This window comes from Orbicella faveolata, unplaced genomic scaffold (assembly GCF_042242905.1).
Source record: "Orbicella faveolata isolate gen_17 unplaced genomic scaffold, um_ofav_v1 contig_47, whole genome shotgun sequence".
Taxonomy (NCBI): Eukaryota; Metazoa; Cnidaria; class Anthozoa; order Scleractinia; family Merulinidae; genus Orbicella; species Orbicella faveolata.
Window position 1 is genome coordinate 21,730,986 of NW_028301577.1, and position 16,702 is coordinate 21,747,687.

Here is a 16,702-nt window from a genome sequence, read left to right on the forward strand (position 1 = left end):
CAACAAGCTTTGATGTTCATCCATCGTTTCCTCTGGGAGATTCTCATGATGGCTGGCTTTACCCATTGCTGAGAATTAGCCCAAATTTAACTAAGAATATTTCCGTCTGCGACGCAGCCTAGAAATCGCCGAATGAAATTTAACTTTTTATTGAGATTACAACACCCCAATCCAGGCCCTTTCAGAGGCTTTACTACAAACTGACAGCATTTTTTACGCATGAGTGTTTTGGATTCGGCAGTGGAACCAAAAACTCGACGTAGTCCCAAGGCAATATTCAAGTTTTAATTCCTACCAGACTTTTGAAATAAAGAACAGATAAAGTTACCTGTAATTATGTTATAATAATTAGTCAGGAGGACAAAACATGATCTTGTAGTGTTTATAATGTCATAGCAACAGAGCCGCCAGGTAAAATTACCCACAATGCTTTTTGTCTTGAAAGCTCGAGTTCGGAAAAATCCACCTCTTCGTCGCGATATTGCCACCACAGCCCCATTGCTCGTTCGTTATTGGAACACTTCCTTGCAAAGAAGTACAAGGAATAGTTTTGCATACAAGGCCAACTCATAACTGAGGTACGCGATCTGCATCTGCTTCCGTGAGTCGTTCTTTTCTGCATCAAAGTTCTCCTGCGCGCGCTCGAACCTGGGACTTGTTTCGTTCGTGCTGCAATGCTTTGTTGTGGGAAATAATCATAAGGTTTGTCGAGAACTCGAAGGAATTTGTTCATAGTATTAGATACCTCTGGTTAGTGTTCACCCACGAACTACATCTTGGTGATTTAAAGACACATTTACACCTCCTAGTTAGCCATCATGCGGGAAGAAGACGTAGAAGTTGCGATCAAAGTGGTCGTGGTTGGCAATGGAGCCGTTGGCAAAAGTAGCATGATTCAGAGATACTGCAAAGGCATTTTCACCAAAGACTACAAGAAGACGATAGGGGTGGATTTCTTAGAACGGCAAATCAGGTAAGGGGAAACAATGGGTAAGGTTTTCATTAACTGTTGAACCAGCCTCCAGGAATAATGATACAGTCTATCAAAAGACCGCTTGGTGATTTTCTGATAAATGTTATACGATTTCCGAGTCGTCTCTGCATATTAAAGCAGTGTTTATAACCGTGAGTAATCGTTTCTGTTGTTTTTAGGTAAATTTTTATTCAAAGAAAAGGTGTTTTTAAACAATTTTTTTATTCGTTTCAGTATACGGAGCGAAGACGTCCGGCTTATGTTGTGGGATACAGCAGGACAAGAAGAATTTGACGCCATAACGAAAGCTTATTATCGAGGTAAGTTTTTCGTACACTAATGCTGCTTGTCTGTATTAACGGTGTGGAAGTAAAACTGTGCTTTGCGATCTCTGATTACTACAGTTTTCGAAAATCTTCAGGTTTAAATGTAGTACAAGCGTGAAAAGAACCTGATTTGTGTCTGTTTTATCGGAATCGATTTCAAAAGAAAACTCTCGAATTCCATCGGGATTGTACTTTGGAGCGGCAGATTTGCTAAAGCTTTGCACAAGTTTTTGTAATTAAATTGCACGTTGCCTCAGTTTTTATTCGGATGATTTGCTATCCTCAATATGTGCAGGCTATGGATTATTAACAATATTCGATCGGGTTTTTATATACTCTGGCTAGCTACCTTTGTCATGAGGGAAACTTTTTAATTTCCTCTTAATTTTCGAATTCATGAATTAACACCGTACTGTTTTGGGTGGTTAATTTTTTATTGAAAAATGAAGTGAAAGTAATTGAGTCATGTTCACCCTCTGATGGGTTTGTTTTTGTTATTATTTTTAAGCTTACTTTACATCATTCTCTGAAGTTTAGCGCACCCTTCGGCCTTCATAAGCAATTCACAATATCATAAACAAGTTTGCATTGGTTTCTTATCATAAGCTTGACCTTCGCATAAAAGTGACAGACGAACAAGGAAAATAGGTCTACCCTTGTTTCAAGAGTTTTCATTTTGAATGCCTGCGTTTTTACGGAGATGATAGTCTTTGTGTTCTTTGTATTGTCGAGTTCTTTGTAGAGAGCGTGAGTTATGAGCACAATAGGGGTCCTTGCATACTGTAAAATCCTTTCCGCCTGGCTGCGTCCGGTGAATATCAAAGATCAAAGGCATTCGAAACATCATCGGTATAAAATCTTCCTTCAGATCGCTGATAATTTCTATTTTATCCATGTATGAATGTGAAGAACTGTCTGGATCTTTTAAGATACCCTTGCATGAGCCCCCAGAATAAAGAGTCCATTGTTCATTTCCTGACATCCTTTGACATTAATATGAAGATAATGATGTCACACATTTGATATGTTGATATCAGAGCGGTGACGCATGCTGACATGCGACTGATTGGCCAGGAGTTGAGCGTATTGGACAAACAAGTGTTAACAATCAATTTACTTGTAATTAAAAAGAGAAGTATGGTGTTATTAGGTAGTAAACAGACTCAGTGTTTTAATTTATTTCTTTTTGCATTTTATAGCACAAGTTTGTGCTGGACAGCAAAGTTGTTACTTTAATTCTTAGTAGGAGATCCTTGCAAATTACTAATTGAATAAAAGCGGTCTTAGAAAAAAATTCCTTTCATGGGGGAGGTATGGGTATCGTCTGGAACTACGCATATATTGCTGACTGATGGAAATCAACAAGGATCAAGTAGCATTAAGTAATGTTTCGCACATTGATCAAGTGTTCTTTTGCCTTGTGTTCTTGACTGTAGGTGCACAAGCTTGTGCCATAGTATTTTCAACTGTTGACAGAGACTCATTTGAGGCTGTAGAAAAATGGAAGTTCAAGGTATAGCTTTTTCATTATTCATATTTATTTTTTTGATACCTTGCAAGAATTTGCCAAGGTGATCAAGCATTACTTCCTATGGCCTGATATCATACATTTATGGGTAAGGAGAATCAAAGTTAGATAGTTTAGCATGCACTGCCAAGGACTGAAGAGATAACAATTATCAATGCAGTACATGTATAGGATTCAGCATTTATTTGGTATTTGGATTTTTAATGTATATATTTGGAGACAATTTTGAGTATCATGATGGTGTCAATCGCATTCAAGATCTAGAGTTTATGACTGGCCAGTGAACTCTGGTCTTTGACAAGACACTCAAAGCTTTGTTTTTTGTAAGGGTGGGTAGCACCATTGAGCAGGTGAATCACTGCCAAGATGATAAGGCTGGACAAAACCAACTACACTATGCTCCAAATAGTGATTAAACTGGTGAAAAAAACTACGATCCAACCTTTAAACAACCAAGGTTAGGATTATTTGAAATGGAAACCAGCAATTTGCTGCGGCAACGTGTCAAAATTGTAGTCTGTGTATAACTTTGAAGGGATTAGTATTTGGCCATCAAAAGGGCAGAAGCACTACGTAAAGCTCTTTCTTGATCATACACATTTTGCGTCATCCTTTTACAGGTGGAAGAAGAATGTGGTGGTATACCAATGGTATTAGTTCAGAACAAAATAGACTTGATTGATCAAGCAGTAGTTAAAGTGTAAGTGAGATTGTATTGGTGGATTATTTCTTGTCATGTTTTCAAGTTAATGTATGTTTCTTTGCAATTGAAATATTGATCTTCGTAGTTGTTAGACCTGTAACCTCCAGTTGTGTTCAGGGCTGTCATTAAGTTTTGGGTCACCTGTTACCTTGATCTTCACTCCTTGATCTTCACACCCATTATTTATTTGTTTGGGGGTTAAATGTATCAACAACCAGCAAGTTCACTGGTGACATCACAGGCCCATCAAGCACAGTCAGCCATAACTGGTGTTATGGGTTACAGTCCTTAATGACAACTCTGGTGTTAGTACACATTACATGTAGTAGAAGTCAAAGGAATGCATCTACGATAAGGACAGTGCAAGAGTTATTTGAAAATTCTCTCAACAATGCACAAGTCTTTAGGCCTTTTGAGAGAATGTCCAAATATCATGAGTAGTGTAAATTCTTTATTGTTCAAGCTTTCATATTGTTACATTCATGTTTATGCTCCCTTCCTGTAGCAACTTCATTCCAAGTGTCCTGTAAGGCCTCATGTGTGTATGATAGTAACTTGAGAAAATTTTGGATGCATGCGTGTGTATTAACTTTCCCTCCAGTGCAAACTAATTAAGTTAATGTTAAGTTTGTCTTCTATCAGTCAATCACAAATTAATTAATAACAAACAATTTTCTCAGTAATGTAACAATATGGCATATTAATTGTGCCATTAGTAAATTGGTCAGTTTCATTAAAATTCTTGATACCAAAGTGATCATGGGAAGATCTAAATTGTACTCCACTGCCTTAAGTATGCGATTTGATTAATGACCCAATCTGTTGCCTTCAGTCTAATGTCAGCTCTATTTTACTTCATTTCAGTGAGGAGGCAGATGAACTGGCCAAGAAATTAAGGTTAAAATTTTATCGAACCTCGGTGAAAGAGGATCTAAATGTAAATGATGGTGAGTGAAAATGAGTTGTGCAGATGAAATGCATTTTCGTGTAAGAATGGTTTCACACAGAGCAAATGGCAACTCAGAATGTTAAATGTCAAGGTAACATCGTATGAATTGAACTGATTTTTATCGTAGCAATAATCGACCTTTTCTTCAACTAAAAGCCATTATATCCAGCAAAAAAAATTTACGCTCAAATAATGATTAAGAGGTGCAGTGTCATGATGGTTAGGGTGTTAAACCAGAAGTTTCATTAAGGCATCGGGCAAATTGATAGGCTGTGAGGATGATTTTGCTTGGCTAGTTTGACCATCTAGTGAAAACGTTTTCTAATAAAAAAGTTCAGTTCAAAAAGTTTTTCCTGCCTGTAAAAACCAGTTACCCTCCTGCTGAGAATGATAATGAAACCCCTGGTTAAACCCCTGATCATGACGATCATGTGGTCTGGCTTCAAGTGAAACATTCTTGTGTAGTTCTTTTCATAAATTGCTTTGTGGATTTATTTCCTTGCAGTATTCATGTATCTCTCTGAGAAGTATTTAGAAATGTTGCAGAATGCAGATGTAGAAGAACCTAAATCATCTCAACACAAAAATGGTAAAGTTTAACAAGTTTTGTTAAGTGTAGTGGAAACACTGTTTCTGAGTGGCGAGGTAACTTGAAGTTTTGAGTGCTTCTCTCCCCTCTCCCATAAGTATAAATGGGTCTTTGCAAACTGTTGACTGAAGATAAAGTAATTACAAAATGGCGCTTACAGGTACACAAACAAATTCCCTGAGTTAAGCATACAAAATGTGTCAGAAAGTTCAAATGAAATCCAGACATTTTCCAACAAACAGTTTTAGCATTTTATGACTGCAGAAACTTGGGTTTTGACATTTCATGATTGCTTAAGAAGGGCTGAAAGATAGCTATTTGGGTAACTTGACTTGATTCTGAGGGGGAGTAGTAATACTTGTTTTGCCCCTAAAACTGTGAACTCTGTCAGTGTTGATAATGTACTGGACTAGGGCAAAGCAAAGTATGTTTTTACACATAATAATAGAGTGGTTTTCAATTGAGTGCTGTAAAACCAAAACCAAATTGACTACTTACCAAGTAGACTACTCAGTCAATCTTAAACTGTAGTAGACCAAAACCAAAGTAATTGCCTGATTACTTTTGACACCCAATTAAATAGCACTCTATGAAGATGAAGATCACTTTTTGATAGATATACATGTATTATTCATTGTTTCCCTTTATTTCACAGTTGCTGGAATGTTTAACACGGCCTCGCCAGTAAATAGTTCACAAAGTGCCAACAACAATGCACGTACAACACAACAAGTAGAGACTGGAGATATTATCACATTAAAACCAAACAAGCAAAGGACAAAGGGCAAAAAGAGCAAGTTATCATGCTCATTGTTGTGATATTTGAATTTCTGGGCACTCTACAATGCTTGTACAACTTCACTAAATGAAGCATTACTGTATGGAGACTGAAAAACTGTTTGAAAAGCATTCTCACCAGGAACATCAATTCTTGGACATCGTCCATGCACAAGCAACCAGAATGGAAAACATGTGTCCATTATCATCACTTATGGGTGAAAATAATTAATATTGGAACAGTTCTGTAAATCATGGTTCAGGTATTAGACAAGCTTGACCTTGTTGTTTTGCTGTCTTTAAATATATTACTACAGTGTAAAGACATCTATGGTTCTCTTGAATTAATATTGTTTCAAATTTGGGGTAATTTGGGTGGAGAAAAATTGCATCAACTGATCATTACGTGATCTTAACAGACAAAATAATATTGCTCAGTCAAACAAGGTGAATCAAGGAAATTGGTATCATTTTGGCTTTATAATGATAATTAGTTTTTGTTTATGGCAAATGGCTTGCACATTACACGGCAACATGGGCGTGATTGTTTATGAGAAATGTCCATTAAAAAAAGAGCTAGTTAACTCACTTGTACTAGGTACGATATCTATGACAGTTTACAAGCACAGTGGTATTGTTCAGCCGCAGTTATGTTATAAAAGGTCATTCAGGGACGTCTATGGCGTACCTTCGGTTCAGGAAGTTTACAGGATTTGGTCATTTTAGCTCACTTTGCTTTGGCAAGGATAAATATTAGCTCTCTCCCTCTTGCTTATCTTCTTAAATAGAGGGCATTCCTTGCACAATCTTCCTCCCCTCAGTGGGAAGGAAAGATTACTTGTTAACAAACCATGAGAATGTCTGCATAGGAGACTACCTCTTGCCCAGTCAAGCATCACTCTTTTTTAATGAGTATGGAGTGTACAATTTTTTTCTCCCTTTTCAGATCACTTGCTCAGACAAACTGTTGCATTTTAATACTGTCAAAATTGAGATTTCATCCTTACTTTGGTTTTGAGAGGTGCAAGTCATAGTAATAGTGTTAGATTTTTTTATGCTGAGTCATTCCCCGTTGTCTGCTGGGGAGTCTTAGCTAAGTAATTATGTTCCTTATTTTTTGTTTTGTTTTTTGTTCTGATAATAATAATAATAATAAATTAGTTTATTCACTTATGCTTTTGATTTTTCTTAATTCATTGCCAGTAATTTAAAATAGTAACAATAACTACAACAATAATAATAAAATAAACAAACTTTTATATAGCATGGAAATCTGGTTGACAGAGTTGTCGTTAGTTGTTATCTAATTACAGACTGTGAGCCAGGCCAAATCTAAATATCAGCCAAAAGATAGAATAATATTTTGCAGGTTTATGCTTGGTTTCCTTGCCCTTTCGTTCTTCAATCAGAGATTGAGTCTAGAAATGTTATATTTCAAAGGACGTCCTTGAAAAGCAGGGCTGTAGTCTAAGAAAAATTATAACCATGAAATCCTGAATGCCCAGAACTTAAGCTTGCGTGAAAAAAGTAAGTTTTCCTGGTCACCAAAAGGCAAAAGCTAGCCTCAAGTGGCACCCTTGCACTTCCCAGGCACAGCCCTGAAAAGATTAAATTTTGTTCAAGTTCTTGATAGTACAAAAAGTCTATGAGAGCTTAAAGTTAAATGTTGCAGGGAGAAAAGTAATATATTTTTAAGTTACATTTCACTTATGAAATTTGAGCTCCATCAAAGTTATAACAAACAGTAAATTCAGCTTCGCAAATTAAACCAATTAAAAGTGTCCACTCTAACTTTGAGTAACTAGCTCTTCCAATAACATTCAACAATCGTAGCTATTGTAATATTTATATATTTAAACAATCTTTGTGTTACCAGTACTTTTAAAGTAACATTTTAACTGTTTTACAGGGTGGCTATGGCATTAACATTTGCTGTTAACACAAGACTACGTAATATTTTCAAATTTAACTGAGGTTATGAAGAACTCGTTTTCTACCCAGAACGGTATTGTACTGGTGATAACAAACAATTTTGTGTTCCTGACAGCAAGTTTTTTTCCTGCTGAAAAATTTGGTGAAGGGGCTAACACAAACTATCTATTCACATTTATTGACCAGTATCATCTAGCTTGATAGGGTTCATTCCCCAGCTGGGGAAGACAGCCCTTTAACACAGGGGCAGATCTAGGGGGAGGGTGTAGAGGGTGTGCATCCCCTCCCCTGAGATGAAGCCTTCTTCTTAATGTTAGCTTTAATTCGCTTTTAAAATTTGTTAACCTCACCAGTCAGTTACACCATTTCTTAGTGGTGCAACCCTCCTAAGAAAAATCCTGGATCGGCCCCTGTAACATGTGAACTTTGTCTCACTAGATTTCAGTCCCCTAGCAAAGTGACCTTGGTGAGAATCTAAAATGAATGGTTGTACTAGACTGTCAAAGTACAAATTGTCCTTTTTGCCATGTGGAATTAATTTAACATTAAAATTTTAAGCCTAGCTAGGACTTTGAAAATAAGATAATTGTTGTGTTTATTTGGATAACTCTCTAATAAATTATAATTGTTTTGGTCATGGATTTGGTTGAGTTCAAGTAAGAAAGTAACATTATTTTGTTTATTAATATTTCAGTGGTTCAGTCTTGCTTTGTTCTACAAGTGTTCTTAAGACATAGACATAGACATAGACACGTTTATTTCACTTGGACAACACACTTAGCTATGGTAACAGTGCATCCCAGTAGACTTGATAAGTGGAGTCTACAGGATACACAGCTAGTTTACAGGTGTGCCAAGAAAACAAACTAAATTAGGCAAATTAGGCAAATTTATCCCATCTCCTTAGGAAGGTGCTTTTTCCAGCTTTCTGTTTCGAATATCACACCTAAACGGTACTCAAGGCCTGGGGGGTGCTCATCGTACCTTTTAGGGGTTAAGAAAGTGGTTTTGGTACATCTTGGGGTGTTAAGCCTCAAAAGGTCCAGAGCCCGGGGAGGGGAGTACATTATTCATCTATGGATGCTGTTGAGGCTGAGTGTCAAAAATTGAAACTTGCCGATTTCATTTTTTGCCTGGCAATTCCTGGTTTCCTTAGTTTAGATAAAGTCTTCAACCAAAAAATGATACCCTATTCTATATACCCTATGCTAGAGTAAACTACTTGAAAACCATACCCTTCACAGCGGCACATACCTATATAGCCCATACATGGCAGTAACCCCCCCCCCCCCCCCCCACCATCCCGGGGTCCAGAGCAAGAGTTTTTGATAAGAGATGTTTTGTTTTAAAACTGGTACCTCTCAGGGGCGAAAAAATTCAAGCCACGCCGACAAATCAGAATCTTGGCACCTCTTAGGGGTTCTGTTCAAAATTTGCGACAAGCACCCCCGTCCTTTTTATAAGGGAATCCCCGCCCATCCCTGAGCTCAGGGCAAGCTCTCCTAAATATGCTGCCAGTGTTGCCTGTCATTCCATCAGTAAAGGAGATCTTCTTTTGTATCAGAGAATGCCATTTGAGAATGCTTAGAATCTTATTGAATACCTGCGGCCGCGTAATCTCGTTCCCAGATCTCTTGTGGACGAACAGATCTGGGAACGAGATTAGCGGCCGCGCTGACAACTTTTGAACACGCGATAACCTGATCAGCAGATTTCTTTTCGCAGTCGTGCGCGGCCAACTCTTGAACAGCAGCTTTTCCGCGCATGTCGGTCTCTTTTCGGCTGCCTGCATTACGAAGCGGTGAGTGGCATATATTTTGGAAAAGATCGCTCAGCGTTATCCGTAGTTTGTGAATAAATGGTCACTTTACGCGTCTCACATAATTATTCAACTTCTTGGCTTTAAGATTGAACCACGATTGTATTAAGATGGTCTCCTTAACTTTCTTAATTTCTTCGTTTTCCTAACCGACTTTTTGTCATTTCAATCTAGATCAGCCATGCTTAAGTCAAAAATAATAAAGCCACAAGGCCAAGCACCCGATGAATTCGAGCAGACGATCGCTCAGGTATTGTGATAGCGTTTCTTTGTCAAGTTTTTCGCTCAGAACTTGCCGAATGAGGTGTTATTTGGTGGTTTGTGTGTAATATGTCTTCCACTTCTCTTCACGTGTGAGAATGTTCATAAGCTTCACTAAAATTCGAATCTTGTTATAGGCCCTTCTGGAGCTGGAAATGAACTCTACCGATCTCAAGTCACAGCTACGAGAACTTTACATCTCTGGAGCCAAGGTATTAAGCTTAAATATTGTCTTTTGGTTAATGCATACTATGCAAAGCTGTTATACTGAAACCTTTCAACTACGTTTCTGTCATTCAAGACAACTTACCTATATTATAGTATCAAAATTATCCCCTTCCAGGAAATAGATGTATCCGGCAGGAAGGCCATTGTTATCTCTGTCCCTGTGCCGCAAATCAGAGCCTTTCAAAAGATCCAGGTACGTAAAGCATTAAATCAGAAGCTACTCAAAATGAGAAAGCGGGTATGCAGAATTCTATTGCCAAACATTTCTGTTTTGGTCTTTGAAGATGTACTTGTTTTTCTTGCAGTGGTGATTACCATGCTAGTATTGGGGGACTTAAGATTTCAGTATGAGTACAAGATTGAGTACGAGAACAACTTTTCAATTCTAGTTTGTAGGCTTCACATTATCACATCACATACCCATCTCATCCTGTGAGCTACCCTCTCTACCTAAAACCAACGTGAAGAGCGAGGGCTCTGGAAACATCACTGGTTTGAAATTCGAAAATCGTACCCGTTCTCGATCTCAAATTCGTAGTCAAATCTAAACATCCCTGTTATGTCATTGTGATAGAGCTGAATCAAGTTCTATTCAGGGAACAATTAGGAAAGGCAAATCAAGGCTACATGCATTTATGAACAAGACTTATCTAAACTGCATGATGTATAGTCCAGTCAATTGTTTTCAAAATTCAAGATTTTTACATCGCATTTTCAAAAAAGGTTGTAATATAGGAGTCCTAATATATATGCCCTATTCACTATCCACAAGGACACTCGATGATGAAAGTAGTTGTCGCCCCAGTCTGACTTAATGTTATGATTGAGTGACAAATGTTATCTTTCTGAGATGAACCATCCAAACCAAGTGGTTGCAAAGTGCAAGTACTATGAAATTTTGATATTTCTAGCTCCCCAGTTAATGTGACCTCTAGCTTTCATTCTACATGTACATGTAGATAGACAAACTCAATCTACTTTGGGGGATTTGGAAGAAAATATATATGTACAGTGTCCTTACAAGGAAAAGTTAAAGGTGTTCCGTTATATCTTGTTGTGTATGAGAAATTTTCTGTTTTCAAAATATTTTAGTGATGCCTCATCTCACCTCTTGCCATTCAAGGAGTAAATTTGATTTAATTTAAATCTAAGCAGTGCTCAGTGTTACTTGAGATTCTCCCTATGATCTTGTGTAACCCACAAAATAACTGTATCAGTAATATTGTTCTCTTTGACCTGTATCTCAATTTGTTACTCTGTGCTCTTTTTGTTTCTGTCAGACCCGTCTAGTACGTGAACTTGAGAAGAAGTTTAGTGGCAAGCATGTAGTCATTGTTGCGCAGGTTTGTGATTTTCTACACATTTGTTAATTTTTTAGTTTTGCTTTTTATTGTCCCTGATTGTGTCTGACTTTTGAGTTTATGCATTTTAACCCTTTCTTTATCAGAGGTCTTTTATGCGAAAATCTTCTCAATTGCTTTTAGTACAGTCTGAGTAGGCCAAAAAAAGACATTTGTTGGCCGTTAAGAGTACCCCGGTACATTTTACACATATGTTACAAATACCTTAGTTATATACTTTCTAGAAACACTGATGCTTGAACTGGTCTGAATTGAAAGATCAAAAATAACTCTCACATTGATGTCAGTTGCATATGGCAATCTGTAATACAGTGACAGTATTTTCCTTTACAAATGTTTTGGCAATGAGTACTATTATGCTGTTGCTCACATAAAAAAATGTGGTGTTGTTCAAATCATGACCTACATTTTCTGACCATGAAGCGATCAAGTCCTGAGTTCTTATGACTTTCCCTTATGAGAAGTTAAAGCCTGATCTGTGACTCCTGTGAGATGAAAGGGAGATCTTCATGTTTTTACCTGCAGTCAGTCTGAATCAGCACATTGTATGAATCAGTGTAAAAAATTAAAAAGGTAAAGCCTGCATACAAGCCAAATGGTCCATCTGGCGAGCCAGAGCTTATCCCAGTTTCTGTAGCATGAAGCAACTAGGATTATTTCTACTCCCCCCTGGATGGGATGTCAGTCCTTCACAGGATCACCCCCAACACTAAATTTGCCGGTACCCATTTGTACACCTGGGTGGAGAGAGACATTGTGAGAGTAAAGTGAACACAACACAATGTCCCTGGCTTGGACACAAACCCGGACCACTTGATCCGGATTCTAGGACACTAACCACAAGGCTGCAATGCCTTGAGAAATGATTCGGTGTAGTACTGACTTTCTGTTGTTTTCTTTGTAGAGGAGAATCCTTCCCAGACAAACAAGAAAGTCACGAAACCAAAAGCAAAAGAGGCCCAGAAGGTACAGAGAATTTGTCTTGCATTTTTGTCAGAGTGCATTTGTTTTTGGATAATGAGTGTCAGAACCCATCCGTGATGAGTTTATGTTGTCGCCCCAGTCTGACTTCTGATGAGAGACAACGTTCTCTGAGATGAGCGTGTTTGATTTAATTGTGCTGCTATTATGAGATTTGCACAGGAAAGAAAAAATCAAAGGTAGCCACCTATTGACTCATTGAAATAACCATGTTATTGATTTAAGATCCTTTGTTTCCTTGTAGTCGAACTTTGACTGCTGTCCATGATGCAATCCTTGAGGATCTGGTCTTCCCAAGTGAAATTGTTGGAAAGAGGACACGGGTGAAGATGGATGGTTCAAGGCTAATCATAGTGTGAGTATGCTGTTATGGTTGCTTGAAATATCAAAGAAATTGTATTTTTCTCAGGCAAACACAGTGTAAAACTTAACTTGCCAAAAATTTTGGAGGTCAAAATTTTGGATGTTTTATTTCTGACTTTTAATTTTCGGACACTTTATCTCATTTCAGACAAATTTCGGACAAAAAGTTTGGACACTTTGCTGAAGTATAGTTAAAGTACCGGTAAATTTACGCCACCAAAACACGAATTAGACTGAAACAACATCTATGAAAAAGATAGTTTTATTACATCCTCAAGGTTTTACAGATACACCAGGGAGAAAATGGCACATATTCTATCAAGCCATTACGTATCTCAAGCTGTGTTTCAGTTAAAGCTGGCTCCATAAACAAAACTAAGAGCTTTGGTGCTATTTAAAAGGTTTATAAAACCTGGTTGGTTACCTGGCATCCAGTTAAACATTGTCAGCCTGTTTGGTTATTTTTGTTTGATATGATTTAGAGAACTACATGAACAGTTGCATTCAGCCATTTCAAACTCTCAGGGGAAATGAACAATAGTTCAAGATAGTGGGAGTGTGAAATAACCGATAGTAAATAACTGAAGAGCAAATCCCAGGAAAATAGTTTTGAGCTCAAAACAATAAGGAATTTGAAATAAAAGGGTTTAAATTAGGGAAGTCCAGCTGTATGTACAGTTGTAATGTTCCATTGTTCCACTCAGAATCACAGAGAGAGTATTCAAGGCATACATACTCAAGTTAAAAAGGACATTCATCAGCAAGGAAGCATTTGTTAGAATCTTTGTTCTGTCTGTCACTGCTTGTCTTTGAAACCCATGCCTTTGTTGGGCACCAGCACTTGTTGAAAGGGCCATATCGCAGACACTTGGGAACTCAAAAGTTATTATCATCAAAAGCCTTCTGTAAATGAAAAACCATTCTTTTGAAAAAAAGGTTGGTTATAATACAATGTTTTTCTGCTTTGCTGATCTTGGAACATTTTCTTTATGGAAAGTAGACTCGATGTTGTCTTAGTCCACTGATACCAGTATGTTTCATTTCTGCATTATCTTTTTCAGTCACCTTGACAAAACACAGCAGACAAATGTGGATCACAAGGTGAGAATCAACTTTGTTTTAAAACTGGGAGGTGGCACAGTGGCCTCATGGTTAGTGCGCTCGTCTTCGGATCGAGCGGTCCGGGTTCGAGCTCTGGCCAGGGACATTGTGTTGTGTACTTGGGCAAGACACTTTACTCTCACAGTACCTCTCTCTACCCAGGTGTATAAATGGGTACTGGTGAACTTAATGCTGGGGGTAACCCTGGGATGGACTAGCATCCCATCCAGGGGGGAGTAGAAATACTCCTAGTCGCTTCATGCTACAGAAACCGGGATAAGCTCCGACCTGGTGGGCCACTGGCTCGTCTGCAGACTTTAACGTTAAAACTTTATTGTCACCACTTGCCATTTACCCTGAAACAGACAACCAGAAAACTAGTTTATTGCACTGGTCACAATTTAAGCACAGTCAAGTTATTCTTTGTAGATTGTGGCTACTTTTGGGAATGACTTTTTCCAGTGAGTGCTACTTTCAGTGCTGTCAGTTGGAAAATGTTCCCAGCTCTTAAAACTCTGCAATTAATTTCCTGGGTATTTTCACATTCCTTGTGACTTTTAAATTGCAAGAATTTGGTAGTGCAGAAGGAAAAGATCTTGAGTGCAGTTTAGTACAAGTAGTAGCATGTACTCAATTAGTGTGTACTCAACATATTGGGAAACTATAGTGATTAACTTGTCTCTGATGAATCAGTCAAATGTCTTCATCATTGACGTTATTAAGCAACATATATCACTTCATTACTCTGATGACCATCAGTGTGATGTTGGTGCTCATGTGCTATTTCAAGGGGCTGAAATAAAAAAGGGTACTTCTATGTCAAATTAAAGTTTCTGAAAGCAGCAAAGTTTTTTTAATATCCCCCAACTGATATGGCTAAATGGGAATTACCAGACATTATGGGCCAATTCTAGGGCATTCTCCCGTAATACCCACGGGCCGATTACAGGCCTGCAAAAGCAATGCAGAAAGCCACATAATAAACAACTTATTAGCCTTGAACGTCCGGTCTTTACGGGAAAATCTCAAACTTCGGTCTCAGTTTGAGAATTTTGCGTAAAGACCTCACTCTCAGTTAATAAGAACTTCATCATTGTGCCTTCTATGATTATGAGGCTTGTTTTAGTGGACTTCTGTACACGTAATTCAACAATCAACTAAAATAGCTTGAATTTTGGTTTTTCTTCAGCTGGACACTTTCCTCATGGTGTACAAGAAGCTCACAGGCAAAGATGTGACGTTTGAGTTCCCAAGCTATGACTGAAAAATGTGGTAGAAAAATTCAATAAATGTCATCTTAGATGTGCTATATAAAGTGTCTTCTTTCAATTCTTTTACACTCCCAACAAGCGTTTGCATGCATGCCCTGCATCTTTTCAAATATTAGATCTTGAAGCTACTGAGCAGATTTATGTCCACAGTCAAACCTCCACTAGTGGCCACCCCCTACAACAGCCAGTCGGACAGTCCATACCTTCCGGCTGGCGGACAGTACATACCTTCACTCTTGTTTTAACCTCTATACAACGGTCACTAAAGCACGCCTCAACTGGCAAAATAAGGTATTGACAACGGCCAGTTAATCAATGACTGACGAACGTTGCATACAAAACGCCATTCGATATTGTAAAAGGTGAAGAAAATTGATCCATACTGTGTGTCGCTGGTCTCTGTTTCTGTTTGGTTTCTGCTTTATGGATATATTTTGATTGTGTTGCGTATTTACATGCTACATTAAACATGTTTTTAAGATAAAAATGTTGAATCCCAAGGAAAAAACGTGGTGTCATATTACTTCCCTACCTCCCCATGACGGCCACCTCTCTACAACGACCACCCTTGGTCCCCAAGGTGGCCATTGTGGAGAGGTTTGACTGTACATGTATATGCTTTTGATTTAGCATCCAAAAGCAGGGTTCTCAGACTTTTCGTGAAGTAATACATGCGTGTAAGTTTTAAAGAGTAATTAAGTGAAAACACAGGTTTTTTGGTCTGTCTTTTTCTGAGGACTGTCAAGGCCTGTAGTTAGGGAGGGGCAAGGGGTCAGGGTGTGGTATACCCATTACGTCTCCGATTAGTTTACACTAGCACTGTAGGATAAAAATTGAATAAAGTCTTTATAATCCCTTAATATTCTTGGCATTTTGACCTTTCCCAAAATTTATTTCCCAGGAGAACGTGTAAAATAGCATTTCAGAACCTCTCGATTTCAAAACCTTTCTTGGCGGACCACCCTAAATGCTTGTGTTTTTGGCATTCGAATTGGTGTCAGCCGTCTACTTCGTGAAACTAGCCCTCTACCTCCCAAATCAATTAGAACTCTGCAAAAAGTATATATGGATAAAAAAAAAGAAAAAAAAAAACAGCAGCATCCCCCTCCCCCTGCGCCCTAAACGAGGTATACCCCTGTATAGTTGACTCTCTTAATGACACTAAACAATACTTAGCACACAGTAAGTTCAAAGCAGGTGTTCGAGGGTGAATTTGTTTCCTTTCCATTAATCCCTTCTTTTCATGTATGTCATGGGGGTGGGGCGTGGATGGGAATTGACGGCCTGCGGCGGGGAGTCTTGATATCCAAATAAAATTAATCTCTTTTTCATGATATTTCCCTGCATGAGCCATCATTGCAAGCTAGTTCCAGTCCAATACCGAGTATACGAATATGGCGTGCTAAGAGCGTTATTTCGTCACGTCTGAAACCCCACCCGTTCCCCCTTCCGGCCTCCCCCATCTTTACTTACTTCTATGTCAAATCGAACCAGACTTCTAGGATGGACCAACCCGTCAAATGAAGTAGAGCCGAGTCAT

At 38.3% G+C, this 16,702-nt stretch overlaps 2 protein-coding genes across 4 annotated transcripts; both read left to right on the forward strand.

Moving 5' to 3' along the window:
• The first annotated feature begins 435 nt into the window (after positions 1-435).
• On the forward strand, positions 436-8,418 carry LOC110067667 (ras-related protein Rab-23-like). Of its 3 annotated transcripts, none has more exons than XM_020775025.2 (8): positions 436-702; positions 810-973; positions 1,208-1,293; positions 2,736-2,812; positions 3,448-3,527; positions 4,395-4,477; positions 4,985-5,068; positions 5,724-8,418. In XM_020775025.2, exons 2-8 carry the CDS (start codon positions 819-821, stop codon positions 5,885-5,887), a joined length of 729 nt encoding a protein of 242 aa, XP_020630684.1. In that variant the 5' UTR covers positions 436-702; positions 810-818; the 3' UTR covers positions 5,888-8,418. The 3 variants fall into 3 exon arrangements, with proteins under 3 accessions (XP_020630684.1, XP_020630685.1, XP_020630683.1); XM_020775026.2 differs by having other exon boundaries at positions 436-578; XM_020775024.2 differs by having other exon boundaries at positions 436-973.
• Positions 8,419-9,486: 1,068 nt separating this feature from the next.
• On the forward strand, positions 9,487-15,206 carry LOC110067681 (small ribosomal subunit protein eS7-like). The gene is made up of 9 exons (XM_020775043.2): positions 9,487-9,578; positions 9,771-9,846; positions 9,995-10,069; positions 10,201-10,278; positions 11,366-11,428; positions 12,351-12,412; positions 12,672-12,782; positions 13,852-13,891; positions 15,081-15,206. The coding sequence occupies exons 2-9, from the start codon at positions 9,778-9,780 to the stop codon at positions 15,153-15,155; spliced, it is 573 nt and encodes a 190-aa protein (XP_020630702.1). The 5' UTR covers positions 9,487-9,578; positions 9,771-9,777; the 3' UTR covers positions 15,156-15,206.
• The last annotated feature ends 1,496 nt before the right edge of the window (positions 15,207-16,702 follow it).